Source organism: Acanthaster planci, linkage group LG21 (assembly GCF_054643075.1).
Source record: "Acanthaster planci isolate LZ-2023a linkage group LG21, COTS_SCS, whole genome shotgun sequence".
Lineage (NCBI taxonomy): Eukaryota > Metazoa > Echinodermata > Asteroidea > Valvatida > Acanthasteridae > Acanthaster > Acanthaster planci.
The window spans coordinates 254,238-274,755 of NC_141797.1; the positions used below are offsets into that span (position 1 = coordinate 254,238).

Here is a 20,518-nt window from a genome sequence, read left to right on the forward strand (position 1 = left end):
AACATCACTTTTGACAACGGGAAGCACTGTGAAGATGTCGCTAGAAAAGGACTGATCTTGAAGAACACGTTCGTTGCCTGCGAACGCGTCAATGCAATGAACTCGGTTGTCGTTTATGTCAAAGCACCCTATGAGATGTCGGATGCTGTTGTGCTTGCAGCCCTGGCCGAATACGGCAGTGCTGTTAATGTCAGACGACTCGTCCATGACTTCAATACTGACATTGAGAATGGGGTTCGCAGCGTTCTTATCAAGAATATAAAAAGTGCGATCCCAAGCTACCTTCGCATTGGCAGCTTCACCTTACCTGTACGTCATCGTGGACAAGAGAAGACATGTAAAATTTGTAATCAACCAGGCCACTTCGCGAGAGACTGTCAGCACAAAGGGAGATGTTTCATCTGTGGCAGTGGTCAACATCGAGCGGCGTGGCATGACGACCATCAGGACAGAGAAATTAGACAACAGACAGAGGAGGAAGATTCGGACGACATATTGGATAGCAGCGGAGACGAGCAAACAGATAAGGTTGAGGAGTGTGAGGAAAGACTTGAGATTCTGGAGTCCCAAGAACAAGACAACGCAACTAGCCAGGTCCAAAAACCACTGGGCTTTTGGGATGAAGCAATAAATGAGACCAACAGAAGAATCTTAGAAGAAGCAACAGACGGAGACGAATTGCAAAGTGTGCATGAGGCTGCTGTTACTGAAGGAGAGAATAAAGTGGAAAACGACGAAATGGAGACCGTTGACATGGAATCTAGCATCGCCCCAGAGGAAGCCGCATCTATGAGAGATATTTCGACACAAGAGATCCACGACGAAGAGGTAGATACGTGGCAGTATGTGTCATACACCCGTGGGGGCGTACAACGCCTACGCAAGAAGCGTACCACTTGGGAGCGGAAGTCTCACGAGTTGTCGGCCGGTAAGCCCAAGGTGTCTTTCAAGTTGGGAAAAACTCAGCGAAGTAGCCAAGCACGACGGCAGTCATGCCCCTACATTCGGGTGGCTCGTCCTAAACAGCACCCCCAGCGTGGTGGTGTTCAGTCCGGTGATGTCGTCAGCTCGGAGATCCAGCCCCAAGCAGCTTCCCAAGCAGGAACCATTGTTCGGGCAGGAGCAGTTAGTGCTGAACAGCCCAGAACCGATGGCGCGCCCAGTGATGTCGCTAAATCAGAGAACAATGTTCAAATTGATACCACTAAACAATTTTGCGATTCGGTCCCACCGGAGGCGACAACACGACCGGAATCGGTTTCACTTTCCACGGCTTATCCAAAGAGACAGGGACCAGAGGAACAGACACAGCAAAACACGGATGTTGAACCGAGCCAGCTAACTTGGGCCCAGCGCTGCGCCCAAGGAAACAAGCCCAGCCTGACAAGTCGTGCAAACGGACAAAGACCAAATTTGGTTCCGCAAACCCAGAAGAGCGAGTCAAGCCAGGTTCTACCAACACCACTGACAGGCAAGGGAAGAGGGCGCGGACGACCATCCAAGCAGTAGGCTTTCATCTATTGATATGTTTTTTTCTTTACATGTATTTTTTTTCATGACTTGTTTGTCAGTTGCAACCTTTAATGTGAATGGTTTACGTAATGCACAAAAGAGAGGAGTCATTTTTGATTACCTACAGCGCAGACATTTTGATCTTATTTTTTTGCAAGAGACACACAGTGAAACTGAAGACCAGGTATTTTGGAGCAAACAGTGGCCGGGAAAGATTTATTTCAACCATGGTAACAGACATTCTAGGGGAGTTGCAATTCTTACTTCCGGTAAATTGGGACTTGAAATTGAAAACCTCGAAAAAGATGATGATGGGAGATGGATCAGGGGGGAGTTAAAATGGAACAACACCATTTTTTCTGTTGCGTCAGTGTATGCTCCAAATGACCGATATGATAGAGCGCATTTCTTTGACGGTTTAGTTGATCGTATTGAGCTAACTGATAACTGGATTTTGGGAGGGGATTTCAATTGTAATGTAGATAATATTCATGGTGTGGATCACAGTAAGACTAATTTACAAAATTTTGCCCAGGGAAAAGATTTGTATGATGTGTGGCGCACTATAAATCCGGACATGCCTGGCCTAACTCATTTTCATAAAGCCACTAAAACGGGGAGCAGAATTGATTATGTCTTCATTTCTTCAAATCTGTTGAATAGTATCCTGGATATTTCCCTGCATGTAAATGGTTTTTCTGACCACCGTATTGTTAACGTTCGATTGGAAGACAAAGATACAAAGCATGGCAATGGTCGTTGGATTTGCAACAACAGCCTTTTAGACAACAAGGATTGTTTCGACAGATTGGATAATTTTTGGTATTTTTGGAGATTTCAAAAAAAGTGCTTTGACTCTCTCCATGAATGGTGGGAAGTGGGAAAATTTCGAATTAGAGAAATTATTCAGGATCTGGGTAGAGAATTGGCATGGGAAAGAAATCGAAGACGAATTGCGTTACAAAAGCAATACATGTTTTTAATAGATAATCCTGACAAATGTAAAATTGAAGACGTCCAAAATATTGAATCTCAACTGCGGAATTGTGAGATCGAGGAATGGAAAAGAGCCAGAATCAGAGTGAGAAACATTCTTAAGGAGGAAAGCGAAAAGCCTTCGAAATATTTTCTCAATTTAGAGAAAGAACAGATTCAAAGAAACAAAATTGACAAATTTTTGACGTCTGAGGGTAATTTTGTCAGTGCCCCTGCTGATATGTTGGACTGTGCTGGTAATTTCTATAGGAATTTGTACACCGTGGAGGACATTTCAGAACAGGATTTGCAGCAAATTATTTCCCAAGTAGAATCTAAGTGTATTCCAGATGATTTGGAGGAATTTTTGAACAGTGATATCTCTGAAAATGAAATCAAGTGCGCTCTCTTCCAGATGAACAAGAATAAATCCCCTGGGCTGGATGGCCTCACAGTGGAATTTTACCAATCCGTGTGGGATATCATAGGCTCAGACGTTCTGGATGTTTTTAATTTCTGTTATAGAACGGGGCTTCTTTGCGATTCCATGAATTCGGCTTTAATTCGTCTAGTTTACAAAAACAGAGGTAACAAACATGATTTGAAAAATTGGCGTCCAATAAGTCTCTTGAATGTGGATTATAAAATTTTGTCTAAAGTTATTACCAACAGGTTGAAACTTATCATGCCTATTATTGTAGGCGAGGAGCAATCGTGTGGTGTTCCTTCTAGGAGAATTCAGGATAATCTTATGATCCTCAGGGACGCTGTTGATTATGTCAATTGGAATAATTTAAAAGGATCTGTTATCAGTCTGGATCAAGAAAAAGCTTTTGACCGCATCAATTGGATTTATATGTTCTCAGTCCTTGAAAAAGTAGGAGTTCCTCCCAAGTTGATTAATTGGATAAAACTTTTATACAGTAATCCCAACTGTAGTATCATCATAAACAATTTCATTGGTGTGCCAATACAAGTTACGCGGGGTATTCGGCAAGGATGCCCTCTTTCTCCATTGCTTTATTCTATATGTGTAGAAGGCTTGGCGTCATTAGTTCGATCTAACCGTGCTTTGAAAGGTATAAACCTCCCTGATTGGGATCATAGTATTCGACTTATTCAACATGCGGATGATGCTAATTTGTTTGTTACTGACGATTCGGAGTTTAGTGTTATACAGAACATCCTCGGAACCTTTTGTGCTGGATCTGGTTCCAAACTCAATGTTGAAAAGACTAGAGGAATGTGGCTAGGGAGATGGCGTGATAGAATGGATTCTCCCTGTAAGTTTGTGTGGTGTAAGAAAATGAAAATTCTGGGTATAGTAGTCGGTAATGATGTGTCTCCTGAGGATAATTGGGGTCCAAGAATTAACAAGATTAATTGTACATTACAAAAATGGTCCAAGAGAAATTTAACCTTTCATGGGAAAACTGTTATTGTGAATACCTTCATTGGAGCTGGGATTAGCTATATTGGTAGCGTTGTTAGTTGCCCTCCTGAATTTGAGAAGAGAATTAGTAATGCTATTTGGAATTTTTTCTGGGATGGGAAAATCGAGAAAATCAAGAGGAAGACTATCATTAGTCCAGCTAATATGGGTGGTACAGGCCTTGTCGATGTTAGTAGTAAACTGACGAGTCTAAAATTACAGTGGCTTGTCCGATATGCTAACTCTAGTGGCATGTGGAAACATTTCTTTGACTATTGGATCAATCGAGCTAGCGGAAATAGTAATTTAGGGTGGTACATTTTTGGCAACCCTCAAGTTCGCTTAGAGACAACGAGTTTTTATGTCGATGTTATCTGTGCCTTTCATCGGGCCAGCGGGAAGATCAATACTAACTTTTCGTGTCTTTTAGAAACTCACGGTCTTCCTCTGTATAATAATGTTTATGTTACTGTGGATAATTCTACTTTTCATAGCAACGTTCTTCGAAATGTTGGGATTTCCCACGTTAAGGACATAGTTCGTAATAGTCGCCTAATTTCATTTCGCGAAGTTGCTAGGAAATGTAAAATCATGAATATTACAGCTGGTAGAATCATGTCTAGAATAAATGAGGTTATTGATTTCTCTTTAGTTGAAGAACAGAGACAGGGTCCCCCCAATCATATCTGCAATTGGTTTACCGTGGACAATTTAGCAAACAGTCCTATATCTATTCCGAAAACCAGCTCGAGGACAAATTATCGAAATCTGGTCCGTCAGCAATGTGTTGAACCAAAAGTACAGCAAGTATGGCTCAATGTTCTGAATATTGTTCATCTTGATTGGTCAATTGTTTGGAAAAGTTGTCTTAGTAACTCACTTATGGACCTGGATGATAAGCAATTCTTGTATAAAGTGAAACACCGCATTTTGCCCACAAAGGACGTCCTGTATAAGATAGGCAAAGTTCATGACATCATATGTCCCCTTTGTAAACAGGAGCCTGAATCCCACGAACACATTCTGATATTCTGTACCTGCACTATGGAAGCCTGGATATTCGTCGAACGTCTGTTAAGAATGTATACTGGAGACAAATTTTTTTACCTTAATGATTGCAACAGAGTACTTTGCTATGACCTAGACCCAGTCCCACAGGTGGTTGTCGCAAAAATGCTGAGGCAGATATGGAATTGCAGATGTAAGATAGTTTTCAATAATTACAAGTCTGCTTTAGACATAGACATAATCTTTCAGTTCAAACAAAATTTGAAAAGTTTTCTACTTTCGGAATTCACGAGACTGAGCACTGAAAATTTCAAAGAGAACTATGAGAAAAATAATGTCCTCTGTTCTGTTGAAGCCAATGCACGGGTAAAATTCAATTATTAATTTCACTGTTGAGATTTGGGGAGACGTACCTGTTTGATATTCCTTTTCATAGTTTCCTTTGTGTATCTTTCTTTAATACTGTCTGCCATGTTTTTTTAAATGTACATTTGTCTTTTCTGTTTAATTTATTATTATACTGATGTTTAGGTTTAAGGTGGTTCCTGTTATAACTGTGAATGGTAGATGAAATAAATGGAGCCATATAGCTCCACTATAAAGAAAAAAAAAAAAAAAAATAAATAAATAAATAAATAAATAAATAAATAAATAAATAAATAAATAAATAAATAAATAAATAAATAAATAAATAAATAAATAAATAAATAAATAAATAAATAAATAAATAAATAAATAAATAAATAAATAAATAAATAAATAAATAAATAAATAAATAAATAAATAAATAAATAAATAAATAAATAAATAAATAAATAAATAAATAAATAATTAAATAAATAAATAAATAAATAAAAAATAAATAAAACAAGGAAAACTCAGTAAAATACTATTTATTAGCCAAAAACAGCTGTAAATTTGCAAACGGGTCCCACTAGCATTTACTAAAAAAATGAGCAAGATATGGAAAAATCTTTTTCGGACGTTTACGTGATCTGTTGCTGAAATTAATGCCATTACGTTAACCAAGATGTAGATCAAGCATTCACATTATATACAGAGTAATTTCTAGAGTCTGTGGAATGGGTTTTTCATTAAGTATTTGGAGAAGCGTGAAAGTGAAAGAAGAACAGAAACGACTTTTACAAACTGTACTCAAAACAAAACTGAATTTGTTTCCGCGTTGAACAGGAATGTTCTTGTTCACAAAATGGTTGCGTTTGTAATCCAAATAGTTGGCAGGATTCATTAAAGGCTAGCCAAACATACAAGCCAAAGGAAATAAAATCCCAGCAATGTATATACACTACTCCAAAAAAGTTAAGGACCACTTTTTGTGTACAATTTTTTATTTGAGATTATTATTATCATTATGAGATGCAATGTATTTTACAGCTGAAAATACCCTAAATGCAACTGTCCTGAATGACCTCAAACACACTGTTATCAATTTCACATGTAGTTGGTTTCAGTTGATGCATAATGTCTTTTGCATCTTTGATAAAAAAAGTGTTCTTTTAGAGTATTAGATATATAAATCTTTTAGAGTATTAGATATATAAATCAAATCAAGACAATGATTGTGAAAGTTGTATATTTTCTGCTTCTATGAACCCAATTTGAAAAAAAAAATACAAAAGAAATTAAATATATATAACAAAAAATTGAGTCCTGAATGCGTATTATCAAATGAATTACTCAAACGAATATTACAACACGAAAATGAAACTAATGACTCCTAGGTCCTCACGCAGCAGGAACAAACGGTCAACGTAGAAAAAGTGCATTGTTGACAAAAGCTAAATAAAACCTTTAGAGTTTCAATACCTAAAGACATTTTGATATATCTGAGACTAACATTCACAGCACATCGTCCACCGGTTTTCAAGGCACTGATATGTCAAATCGTATCTACCACAGTAATGATTCAGTGCGATATCAACATAATGTGCCATTAAAGAAGAAATGGGGTCATTAAATTTAACAGTCTCCATTTGATCACTCGGCTTTCACTGCATAACACACACATTTATATATTTTCATTAGACGTTAATATATGTTTTAAAACGAATTTTGCCTATTTTCTTCGTTATATGGTACATTCAGGTACGTTCAGGATTTACATAACACTTGAAAATACCTTGTAAAGTTTTTGGGAGCTAATCATTGACTCTCCGTTTTACAATGACATCTGCAAGATTATTTAGCACTGCTAATCAACATTATTAATGTATTAGCAGATTTTTTAGTGTGGAACAAAAACTTTGAACAGAGAGCTCAAAGGATGTGCTCTAAACTAATCCAACGCCAGAGTGAAAGAAAAGTTAGATAAACAAATGAAAAAGCGTCAAAATCAAAATTAAATAAAAGAGACACTACGAAAGATATTGAACAGTGCTTCTCACCATTATCACCTATTTATCCAAACCGGAAACAAAAATTCACAACTGTCACTGAGCATGTATGCAAAATGCAAATATCACATCAGAAAATAAATTCTGACGTCCGTATAGTTTAAAACCATGCAAAGGAAATACAAAGTTTGACAAATGCACTTTAAGCCGACCAGTCTAATGTATTCCTCCAAACATGGTGAGGCTGTAATAGAATTTGAATCGTTGCACAAAACATTTTTGCAGACATGTGCTACATATTGCGTCTTACATTGCATCTTACACTTGCAGATCATAAACTGATATAAACTAGAATACAAAAATCACACGTGCATCACTTTTTGCAAAGTTATAAAATCCCAAAGCAACTGTGAAGTTATGTGGCATGGGGGGACAGTGATTATTATTTGACCAATCTTACCAGAGCTGTAGCAAGAATGTAGTTGAACGGTCGCAGTCAAGGGTTCCCTATCCAGGCCAGTAGCCAAGCAAGTGAGATTCTCAATGAAGACCTCTCCCTTTGTGTTTGTCACAGTGAATATGCTGCTGACGTTGAACAGGTCATCTTTCATTGTGCACTCCTCTTTGGTACTGTTCTGCACATGAGAGCCGTTGACAAGCCACACTATTTCCCACGTATCCACAGATTCCCGTACTGTACATTCAAATGATCGCGAGGCTCCAGGTGGAATGCAAATCGCCGAAGAAGCTTTTTGAACGATATAACCGGTGAGCACATCACGTAGACTTAATGTCGTATTAACAGCTTCCCCTGCAAACAGAACACAGCCTTTTCAACACATTTTGCAAGCATCAAGAACTCTTATCTATAAGGTCAATGTACTGATGCCGGATAGAAAAAATGCACGCATTCTTCTTCACGGAAAATAATGTCAAAGAATCCTGGTAAAAAAGTTGCTTGTTAACATTTTTCGGTAGATCAAGAGAAAAAAAAGGATCTTGCTTGCAATCTGTGCAATCTTACCTGAGCAAACATCAACTTCTACGGAAACGCTGTGGTTGAGAGATTACGATGGTCACACCACGTTAATGTTTTCTCGTTGATGTAAATGTGTGTGATGTTATACAGTACGCACTCTAGATCCAAGCGATTACCCAGAAGTACCAGGTGACGGGAATCTGGGATGGTCATTAATGTCGTTGATATCGAAGCAAAATCTGAAATGAATCAGCAACTAGCTGTTCAGTATTAAAGCTACATTAGACAAAGCGAATTATTGTATCGAAGAACTTTGGCATTTATGTACCCTGCATGTAGTAAGTCAACCAATAGGTTTACTTCAAAATAATCAAAAGATAATAAAAATTTACCTGTCCAAGAATGCATGCAGAGGGCAGTTAATGCCAAAGCGACCAATATGTTCATCTTCATTTATCTCCACGTACACAACCACAAGATGAAAAACGCGATCGATTTCTTCATGGAAATCCTGCTTTATGCTTTCCATACGATACATGCCACAACTAGATGACAAACCCGACTGATTTGTTCACGCACCTGCAGCTCAATGCTTTTGATACATCATATTATACAAATACGGCACTCAGGTGTGGTCAACCCTTCAACAAGCCAAGCCAAATGGGCCACCATATGCCTTGTGTAACACACGTGAATATACCAGTGAATCCTTCATCAACGTTTAAAATGCTGTAATTAACCACTACCACAGCAACAAAGACGGGGGTTGAAACGAGCTCTTCAAGACGCCATGTCTTGCGAGAAAGTCACCACATGCTTACTGCTTCTTCTTCATGTCAGCCTCTCTACATTTCAAAGTCACTTATGCTCAAGTGAGTCCGGTAAGCAATGAAATTTTAAAATAATAAGGCCTTTCTGGCTTTTTAAACATATTAAAATTCAACGGTTTATACGATCTACCAAGTGGAATCGATTTTAAGCTCTTCTAATGCTAATTAAATTTCATCTTCTATGACACGATTTCAGCCGCAATTCAATTGATAATGTTCCCGAGCCTTTTTGAACCATTTAATTTTTTTCTAAAAGTATTTTTTTAGGTCTTTTTAATATTTAATACTTTCTCGCTAACTGAAATTACTTTTGAGGGAAATGATCAAGCACGCACATGAATATTTAGAAGGATCGGCATTAGCAGGACTTGACCTTTCAAAGCAGCTAAAAAGCAACATCTTACAAGCAATGTACTATTTAATTACACAGTCTTTCGACTCAGTTCTTAATGCAAGAACCAACCTTTGAAAATAGATTGGTTTATTTGATCGCTCGTAAAATTCGTCCTGGATGGATTTAAATGTTTGAATTCATCAAAATTCTGTAATTTTAGGATATTTGATGTACTTTCGACAAATCTGTAAAGACACTGAGCAAGCAAACAATCTATGGGTGTCGTTGGAAAATTTATTGCCTATCAAATTGCCATTGTTGATTATGATGTTGAGTGCTGCCAAAAACAGTTGCCAATATAAAATAATACTAGACTTATTGTTGTCAACCTAATCGGCCAATAAGCAAAGTTAGTGGATCTGTTTCATTTTCTTCCTCCTTACTTCCTTGTATAGCATATTTCTTTGATTGCATATGTTATAGAATCGACACCACATGACACATTTGGCTCCAGAAACTATGTCCAGGAAGGGATTTGGCATCGCGTCAATTGTCCAGCAATCCGTGACGAAGATGTGCTTATCGGGTGTTTTTGGTACAGAGGAAACCAAACCCAGCCAAGTGCCTTACTTCTCAAACATTCCGGTGGGAAAACAATCTGCCAAAGGAAACCATGCAGATACAGCTTGTCAATTTGTTTCAGTCTCGTGATTCAAGGTGTGACCCTCGCTGATGAAGGATCATATTTGTGTCGCTTCCTACCAGGTGATTCAAGCGAAGAAAATGCGATAGTTGACATTAAAGTTATTGGTAAGACTTTGTTTTTATTTTGTTTTCCGTCGTTGATGCTTAAAAGAACCAAGTCAAACCTGTGATGAATCATGTACAATATTCACTGCTTGAAATTGGAATCTCTTTCCCACTTGACTCAGAAAATTCTGCATTCAGGGTATTTCATCATTTTGACAAGGTAAGTGAAAAAACGTTGCACCGATATGTGTGGTATACGGTATAATAGGTGCTTCAAGACACTCCATCCACACAGGGTGGATGTCACGTGGTAGTTGCAACGAATTTTTCAAAGATTCATTGAACCAAAGATTATGGCAGTTGCCTCTTTTGATTTGATCATTAAATGGAGCCACGTTCTTTAACGTTCAGCTGTGACTACTACGGACTTAAGTTTGGTGTTATCATCAGGTTTGAAACCAAAACTTGCGCATATCGACGGTTTCGTCTTCGTACTGATGCCAAGGTTTTATCATGAACACAATAATATTGTCGACACAATTATGTACTTGGTGCAATTTGTTGGAAGTGTTATATGTACTTTTTAAAATACGCGCCTGTAGTAATACTCTTTATTATAATCATCCCTTTTCAGCTGGCATGTTCCCGGTGAGAACAGACGTCTCAAACACCGCTAAAAGTTTGACGCTAGGACGAAGACAGGGTCTGGACTGCCAGTGTGCAGTAAAAAAAATCTGGGTTGAAACATCAGTCGTGTATTGGTCAACAGGAGAGGGCGTTATGTCTGAAACTGAAATCATTGCTGCTCGTTTGTCTGATACAACCACCGTGCAGTTCCGCTACGGTGCTGATTTCAGCATAAATACAAATTTCTCTTTGATGATAAACAGTTTCGGTGCTATCAACAAAACTCAGAGGTTCTGGTGCCACGCCTTCCAGACTGATCATACACTTAGAAGCTGTTACGCTGATGTCAATGTATCGGGTAAATGTCAAGTTGGCGTTTAAATGGAGGTAACATGTAGACACAACATTAACAAGCTAGGTGACATTCTTATTCCTTGTTTGTCCAACTCTGACAACTGTCACAACTACAAGACCTGCAAAGGCAGATGGGTGGGGCAACAAAGGTCATATCCCCTAAAGATGAGGGTTTCTTTGTAACACTGTCTTAAATAGAGGTTGTTTGTATGGACAGGGCCAGTGTGTTCAGGAAATTGTTTCTGAACAGCTTCTTAATTGTGGCTGATGCGATTACTTAATGCAAACGTACAGTTGGATTACCCCACAAAAATTGTTCAGATCCGGAGGGCAGTTTGAGCTGTTTTGTAATTGATCCTTAATTCTATTTTGTTTTACAGAAACACATACGTTTCCAGTAGGGCAGGCTTTACAGGCATCGGAGAGAGTATTTTATATCTTAGAAGACACCCGTCAAGTGATTCCTTGTACGAGTTGGACGCCTGGTGATAAGGTCTGCGACATATCGTGGCAGAAATCAGGGGCAACAGGCCTACATCATCTGACCTACTCTTCATCGAATGATCACATTAATGCAGATGATAATTCAGAGCTTTCTAGCGACTTTGGCCTGATTCTAAAATCAGTTGGTAGTGATAGGTCTGGGTCATACCACTGCACTAAAGGAGCTGGGAGTTCTTTCAATGAGACTATAGTCCATGTTATAGGTAGGTGTATTTTCTTCCGACCCCTTTTGTAGATGTCAGATTACCCTTCAAATCAGCTTAATATTGAACACCAACGGATAAATCCATGCAAGTAAACGCGTCATACGACTTCCGTTGTCCAGTTGTGTCGCAACCCCTGATGTTCAATTCTGAAAATAAATAAGAGTTTTCCATTTCACATCGGTTCACAGGACAAACCTTTGTAATTGTTGGAGGGAGAGTGCAGGCAAGTTACATAGCTGATAGAGAGGACAGGGAGCTAAGATGCTTAGCTTTGGAGAACGTAACAACGACAAGCATTTTAATTTGGTCAAATGGATCTACGAATGCTAGTCAAACCTCTGTGATTGGCACCATGAGTTCACCGAATGGCAACAAGAACATGTCTGAGTGGGCAGTAAATAGCTGCCTGGACATAGCGTCGAGCGGGTCTCTTCTCCTGAACGACAGTTTTCTTTCTGAAGGCAGCAGATATTGGTGTCATGTCTTCCCTTATGGTGCCTTTGTCATCAGATCGTTTGTGGACGTAACGACATCGGGTAATTTTGTGTGACTCTTCAGAGCTTATCTCACAGATTTTAATGGAAATCTCCCTGTATACTCTGAAATAAACAGCTCGGTAAACTGATGATGCGTTTTGTAAACATTATAAAACTATGTAGAGACGGAGTGTTGATTATTGTAGATTCCGTAAACCTGAAAATGTGATAAGGCAACAACTCAAAAGATGAGCTTAGAGAAGCGACAAAACAATTTGATTACAGAAAGAAATCACGAAATCGAAACCACGCCTTAATATGAGGTGTGTGTCCCAATTTGTTTTCTGAATCGATCTTGTCTTAACTGGACGTGATGGCATACCACTAGGTTAACTTTTCGAGGCACACTAAAACTGATTTTAAAGGGGAAAAGATTGACAGTCAGTGTTCATCTAGATATCTTTATTATTGCATATCGTCTTCAACAAAGTGTTGACGAACAAAGGGAAACAAACATTACAAGAGCTGACAATAGACAAATTGGTTCTACAAAATATCAGCCAACTGACATAATAAAATGATAATCGGCCTCTGAACTCATGTTCCATTTGATAACCGTCTCTTTACAGGCAGTACTCGTCAACCAACAGATGAAACTCTTACTGGGCGTCCAACGTCAAATACAACCACAAATGTCAGTGTTGTAGTGCCTACCGTACCGGCCACTAACAATTGGGTGGCAGGAGTCATTGTGGCAGTAGTCATTGTGGCTGTAGTAATCATTGTGATCCTTTTGATCCTTTGGAAATGCTATAAAAAGGTACTTATTATTAGACCGAGAAATAATAATATTGTTTTCTCATAACTATGGAAATTACAGACAGAGTACTGTTTGTTGGGGAGAGGTAATTTGTTGTTCTTTGGTTAAGGAAATTCTACCAATCCTATGTGTTTCACTTTTCCGATTTTATAAAATGTTTGATTTCTAGCGTACAGCTAATTATATATAACGGTTTGCCCGTACCCAACGTATATTAATAAGCACTGTATGCTCAGTGCTTGTCCGAGAGCTTGCGAAAAAAACCTCACAAGCTTACTCGGGTGGGACTCAAACCCACGACCTCCTGCTTACTAGTGCAGATGTCTTAACCACTCGACCACCGAGCTTGCCGGGGTCGGCTGGCCGGTCTGAGTCAAATGAAGCAGCGGGTACCGCGAACTATTTTCAAGATGTATTATTTTTGCGTTGGGGAGATGTTAATTATATATAATATATATTTATATATATTGTATATAAAAAAATACATCTTGAAAATAGCGTACAGCTGTAAAGAACCTCTCAGATGAAACCAACTTGGCAAAACAAACTGCGTACTTAAAAAGGTTTCTGGGACAAATACAAATGCGATACCATCTCAAATTATTGTTGGAGGCTATTAAAAGGAACTCTGTTTTGCCTTAAGTCCCAACAGCAAACGACAGCTGAGGGTCAGAGCTCCCAGGGTGTAAACAGAGTTGACCTTGAAATGCAGCTGATGCCGAATCCGGATACCGCCACGGACCAAGACCGAGAGTCCCAAGAAGAGTGCGGAGATTCTCCAGCTGAACATAATTCAAGCCTTTAAGATGTCAGAGGAGATGGTTAATGGTCGTTCTTCAGACGTTTCTGGATGAGAAACATCATCCATGAACCGGACTCATCACTCCAACTCCGCCTGCAGAAGGCCACTTGCGAACTCTTCGACACGACTATCGGTATACCACAGGGACACAACCGATCTCCCATACCGCTTGAGATATACCTAGAAGCAGCTATCCATGACTTTCGTGAGAAATTGTCTGAGTAATAGAGACGGAGGTCTTCTTCTCGATGTAGCATATGCTGATGACGTAGACTTCGTTAGCTAGTCACAAAAATTCGTAGACAAGGAACCTTCTTTAATGGATTTCAACAGACGACCTTACAAAGATCGAACTGCAGTTGCCAGCTTTCGAGGAAAACGCCAATAGAGGGCTCTCATTACTAACTACCACATGGCGTTGATGTTTTCACGAAGTGACTAAAACCCGGAAAATCGATAATTTTCTTCAATTTGGAGTATTTCCTAGCATTTGACCTTTTATCCGAAGAACAAATTAGCAGAGTTTCAATTTAAAACCAAAATGTTGTTTACTGTCCAAGTAACTGTATTTTTATTGACAAAGCTGCGCAATAAAGAATAATGTGTGTTTTTGACTTTTAAAATGTTTTTCTGTTCCGGCTGAAAAGATTCTCATGCGAAAAGCAAGAATCCTTTTTGGTGAACTTTTAAGGAAAGCTGTTCTACGTATTTCTTAGCGAAATATTGGACAACACGTTGTATTTGATGGTTAAAACCTGCAAAAATGTTTATCATTACATTTACCCTAGTCTTCTTATCTGAGTGAAGCAGCGTTTTTTGCATAAGATTGTGTGCACTTTGAAAGAAATATGAGATAAACCCTTTTAATCAATACACCCGGGCTTCTTGTGTCTGGTTGGAAGAGGAGTCGTTACTTTAATTTCATATGTACAATTTTAAAAAAGCATAAGAAGGTTGCTGGAATTTGAAAAGCTTCTGAGGGAGGTTTAGAAGATTGCTTAAGAACCCCTGTGCTTCCCGCGGAGGAAAGGGCAGATTGTGGTGATCATTCTTTAGGAAATTTAGTTTTGACATTATCTTTGACAACTGTTTAATAAGATTCTTCAGCTTTCAATCAAAAAAAGAGAAATGATATGAGCTTTGAGGTTTGTAAGAACAAACATCACATCCAGATAACTGTATTTATTGGTAAAAAAATCGTGGAAATAGGGCTGAATTCAACTGGGATTTTAACACAGTGAGAATACACAAAAAGGTTAATCAAATTTGTATCTCCTTAGGAAACTTAAAACCCTAAGAGAACCAGGTTAATTTGACTGCGGAGGGTCCCCCAAGGGCTGGACTGTGCCTCGCTCAATTACTTTTTAAACCTGGCCTCAAAGTATAAAAACTCTAATCGTTACAAATGTGAAGTTGAACCCAAGCAAACCTATACTTTTTGGTTGTTTTTTTGCAGTCATTCGAAAGGTCATTGCTGTGTGCGTGCCAGCCCGCATGCATTGCACACCGAAATACAAACAATATTTATGTGTATTTTGGCTGACCGTCTCAGAAAATACACACTGTGTAAGAACATTATTTCTGATTTTTGCAAAGTGGGTGCCAAAATGACCGCAAAGAATTACTCTACAAATTCGAAATGCTCAACTCCTGAAAAAACAAATGCAGCGATGTCGGGAAAATATTGAAAGGAAGGAGGGAATTCCAAACGCGGCACTTTCAGGGGATTGGTAAGACAGATATAGCTGAAAACAAGTTTTTTCGTGAATCAGAGAGTGAAAAAAGATACACATTAGGAGCTAAAACCTTAAATCACCGTTAAACTAAAATTTGTGGAGGGATGCCTGATGGGAAGACTCCTCTCCAGGGCGCTTAGAAGGAGGCACGTAGGATCAGAGTGGGGTCGGAGAGTAGGAGATTGGTGGGTTGTTGGAACTTTCAGGAACTCACAGCTTCCACTGCCAAAACTGTGCTTGAAGATTCATTGTTTGGGGTCATAGACCCAGCCTGTGGAAATTGGGCAGGCACTTGTTAGTTTTCAAGTTACAGCCAATTACATTTAAGACTTACAATTTGTAGAAAATTAGGAAGAATAGAAGATACTTCTAAACGTGGTCCGGTACAACCTAAAATTTGACTACAGTATCCAGGCCAACCCCAGCCGCTGGCCGGCTAATACGTACACACCCTATCATTCAAGATATGCACTCAAATGCACAACATACAGTCCATAAACTACAGAGGCATCCTAGTTCAACAGAAAGGAAAATAGTTGACAAAGTAATCCCCATTAAACAATTATCCATGTCCAGTAAATTGTTCCTCACCGTAAAACCCTTAAGAGAGTGTAATACATAATTTATCCTTCACCATCCCTTTGCCCATGCAGAAAGACTGCACGCGGCCACACCATTATGTATGTATGCTAAATGGGCCACAAAATCTTGCAGCCCTTCAACGCAGTGTGTGACCTCCAGTGATTGTTTTGGTCAACTCAAGGCAGAGACAGTACTGCACTAGTAAAATGTATACAATTTCGTCACCAGAGATAATCGAGAAAAATCAAAGCAAGTATAATATACGGAAAATCTTAAGATGAGTAATTACGAAATCACAAAATTGTATACCCAATTTCATCACTTGGAACCTCCCTACATATACATTGAATATACATTGAATAACGATTAAACAAGAGTAAAGATATAATGTTTGTATTTGAGGATGAGATTCTTTTTAGGGTGAACGTTTGTAGAAAAAATCATCAAACCCTGACCAAAGACCGGAAAAGTTTTCTGCCCCACTCTTTCTAAACCTCATACACTTGTTCCTCTAAAAAGACCTTCCCCAACAAGAAAACGTGCTAAGAAACACAGATCGCAAGTGGTCATAGACTCACCAACCGTCTCTCGAACTCAAGAGGCGAACACTCTGGCACCTTCAATTCGTCAGTGGTAAATCACGTTTTAGGTCAGGTGCAAATGGGCTTTTTGTCACTCCACTGTGAATCAACGATTGTCCGTTGGTGAGTGAAGCAAAGCCTGCATATCCTAAGATAAAACTACAATTCAAATACATCCTATAAAAATGACGCCACACTAAGCCTTCTGCACGTTACATTTAAACAAAATCTGGTACACTGAAATCTTTAAATTCACGTGAACATAACACTTTGAGCTCTCCACACGAAAGACACTTTTGCTATACCTCGTGGTCGGGGCAAGCTTGTCTTTAGTTATATAAGAGACGCCAAACGTCATTGCATATACATTGTTTTAAATAGATAAGAAGGGCACAAAGGAACCAGTCCACTCCAGAGATGCTGGTAGCTATGCAAAAGCTTTCCCCGAATCACGAGGTTTACTAACAGTTTCTTCAGTCTGGGAAATTCAAATTTTTATATTTATGTGCAATGAAATGACTCGGTATACCAGATTTTATTTGAATTTAACTCATACTGTTTTGCTTATTCAATCCAGAACTCCTCAGATTTTTTAATTGATCCCATTCCAGGAGCTTCGTCAGCTGGATGTCTTAACCTAAAACTGCTGTGTAACAACTGTGTTAGTGCAAAAGAAAAAATGTTGACCTAAATAATGTCTTCCACTTGTAAATGCAGAAATGTATAGTCTTTCCTTCCAATGGTCTTTTTTTTTCAATTGTTGTGGACGCTGGTGAATGTTCTTTGAAAAACACCTCTGTCCTACTTTACACAAAAGATTCTTGCAATAATCTTTTACATTACATTTCCGAAAGAGATACATTACATTCCCATGGAAAATGTCTAAAGGCGTGGACTTAATGGAGAATTACGTTTAATGTTTAATATGCAATATTATATTATATGTTACTATACTTGAATGTGCAATTGAGTTTGTATGCCTTGATCAGGGGTCAACATTCAAATATAATAGACCCAGAGTTACAGTTAACAATTAGTCTGGAATTTGCTATCACTGGGTAGATACAGCAAAACCACACAAGTGCACAATTGAGAAGATGTTCCACAGGAAGCTACCAACGGAGGGTCACGGACATCAGACCATCTCCGCCCTGGTAAGTGTATTCCTAACTAATTTCAAAGTGCTGCAAGTGAAAAAAACCTGTAAAGATTAACATTTCTGTTTAGAACATTTTCATTTCAAATTTATGGATGAATAAACCTTCGAACAACAAAACCTGACTCTTTCGGCTCGCATCGGGGACATTGCAAAAAGCCTTTGCTAATCTCCTTTCTTGTTTCGTCTTCGGGGTAGTCGTCACTGGAAGTAGAATTGCAAAATGATATCAGTATTTGCTTGAAAATTGCATGTGACATGCAAGTAGGGTTACAATGGTTCCTGTTGGTAGAATGGCACTTTGAAGAAATTGTTAGCGCACTGTAATTCTTTTGTTAGATGTTAGTCGCGTTATGTACACGTCCCGAGACAGCAATTAAATGTCGGGCAAACTTCTTTGTAAACGATCGAAACTGGAAAGATATTCGTCAAAGATTATTTTGAGCCAAGTAATAATTCTTGAGTCTGTCTATGTATTTATTTCCTATTTTGGTGGATTTTAAAGCTCAGATCTGCCACACAATTATCATGCAAGATTTTCCGCACTAAAGTCGCCGGTAATGTGAAGCAAACACCAACAAAGTACTCGGCATGCGATGTATGCTACCCCGCAAATGATACAGATCGCGCCACGAATTTGCCGTTTATATGTAAATAAGGACTACAAATGAGGGTAATATTCACCCGCCCCCCCCAAAAAAATACACGACATTAGTACATTAATAACACCTACCATATATCATAAAATATGAACAGGAATTTCTAACGGGATTTTAATTGGTTTAGATATTATTCATATTTGAGGCAAAACAGCTTATAAAGCTGTGTTGATTGCGATGTAAAGGAGATTTTTGTGAGTAACACTTGTGTTTTTCGAAGCAAAGGACTGAAATCGGTGTATGGATGTATACAATGAAAGTGATAAATGTGATAATTCCGATTTCTGAAGTTAAAGCGAAAGAGAAAATAAAACTAACCCCCAAAGTCGATCATGGAATTTGTTATACATTGTAATGGTAAAATATATATTTATAGTTTTGTGTCAATTTTGTATTCAACAGCGAATGGTGTGTCTCTTTCTTGCGATTGAAGCCTGCGAAGCACAATTCAAGATTTGCCCAGCTGGGGCAGGTAATTTAGTTATTGGGTTAAAAGCAAAGGTACCTCCGGGGGCTGCTCATAAAGGATCATCCTTATCAAACAATAAACATCATTTAGAAAAGCGTCTGAGTTCTTGTTCAGATGGCTCAATGATCGACTGATTACATCTGTGGCAAGGGCAGTGTGTGGAAAATAAAAACACATCCGTTGTTGGACCCATTTCCGAACTGAACAAAGGTTATGGTGACCAAGATTATAATGTCCACGGTTTTCAGGAGTAGAAATGTTAGAAATGTGTGTACTTTTTATGCTTATCTTTATTTTCAACAAAGTTCATCCTAAATTATAAATTCAGCTTATACGTCCTAGATGAAAAATCTCAAACACGCACACCAAAACAAAAATAAACAAAATTGTAACCCTACAGCCCAACTCCCTTCATCTGTGGCTGCCTTTCACCTTGGACACCTCAAACCAAATCTTCAAACCAAAGTTTCAATCGAACTAAACATGTTTCACTAGTTTTCGCCACGTGTAGTTCACACGTTCTTCTGCGACTGCATTATTCCTACAGTGAAATGGACAATGTACACATGCGGCTTGTCCGACTTCGTCATTTCAAGAGAGCTGATTCAATTCTGAAAAGGGGCAAAATGAGTTCAAAATAAAAAAGCAGGAATTACAGCTACGCGTTGCGGCGATAAAAGAGAACATGAGACTATATTGGAAGGTTTAGAAGGCTTCTGTGAATCACACAAGGAATAATTGGCATGTTCTCGATTGTACTCTTTTTCTCACAGGTTCGAATTCTGTGGATGCCTTCGGTTATTTGAATAATACAGCTCGGGTGCAGTTGGGACTTTCGCACCGAATTCCCTGCCCAGCTTTCAAGTCCAATGAAGAACCACGCATGGTAGTTTGGTACAAGGAATCAAGCGTAGGAGAACAAATCGAACTTGTTCGGCACAATGACAGTGGTGAATTTCGGCAAAGTGAAAGATATGCAATTTCACTATATTACAAACTCACCATTAAAGACATTGCTGATGGTGATGAGGGGAGGTACTTCTGCCAAGTAACACCACGTGACAGTTCTCTGTCTAGAACTGAAGAAATCAATATTTACGCCATAGGTAAGACAAAAACAGAAGTACTTAATGTGTCATGGCGTAGGTGCAGGTACTAAGGGGTGGCACTGTATATGTACATAATCTGCATAATATGAAAAAGATCACACTGAACAATGACTCGTAATGACTAAAACCTCTCCACTGAAAGTTGTTGTGTCATGTGAAAGTTACAATGCAATATCATTAATTTTTGACTTTACAACCACATTCTGTGAGTCTGCACATGTGCACGCAGTACGGATGTATTCTCAATGTTTTCATGTACAGAA

The 20,518-nt window shown here is 38.7% G+C and overlaps 3 protein-coding genes across 4 annotated transcripts in view; all 3 read left to right on the forward strand.

Moving 5' to 3' along the window:
• The window catches only part of LOC147795646 (uncharacterized), a 104,629-nt gene that overhangs the window by 52,397 nt on the left and 31,714 nt on the right, over positions 1-20,518 (forward strand). The gene's annotated exons all lie outside the window — the stretch shown is intronic.
• LOC147795647 (uncharacterized) overlaps positions 1-20,518 on the forward strand; it is a 75,144-nt gene that overhangs the window by 49,705 nt on the left and 4,921 nt on the right. The window contains exons 2-4 of the mRNA XM_087131188.1: positions 17,925-18,016; positions 19,080-19,149; positions 19,920-20,252. Coding sequence (XP_086987314.1) covers positions 17,960-18,016; positions 19,080-19,149; positions 19,920-20,252 — 460 coding nt within the window. The 5' untranslated portion in view covers positions 17,925-17,959. The remainder of the gene's footprint in view (positions 1-17,924; positions 18,017-19,079; positions 19,150-19,919; positions 20,253-20,518) is intronic.
• Positions 10,255-16,669, forward strand: LOC147795650 (uncharacterized). 2 transcript variants are annotated; one of them, XM_087131196.1, is made up of 5 exons: positions 10,255-11,159; positions 11,536-11,862; positions 12,054-12,401; positions 12,971-13,161; positions 13,805-16,669. In XM_087131196.1, the coding sequence occupies exons 1-5, from the start codon at positions 10,688-10,690 to the stop codon at positions 13,964-13,966; spliced, it is 1,500 nt and encodes a 499-aa protein (XP_086987322.1). In that variant the 5' UTR covers positions 10,255-10,687; the 3' UTR covers positions 13,967-16,669. The 2 variants fall into 2 exon arrangements, with proteins under 2 accessions (XP_086987322.1, XP_086987323.1); XM_087131197.1 differs by having other exon boundaries at positions 11,026-11,188.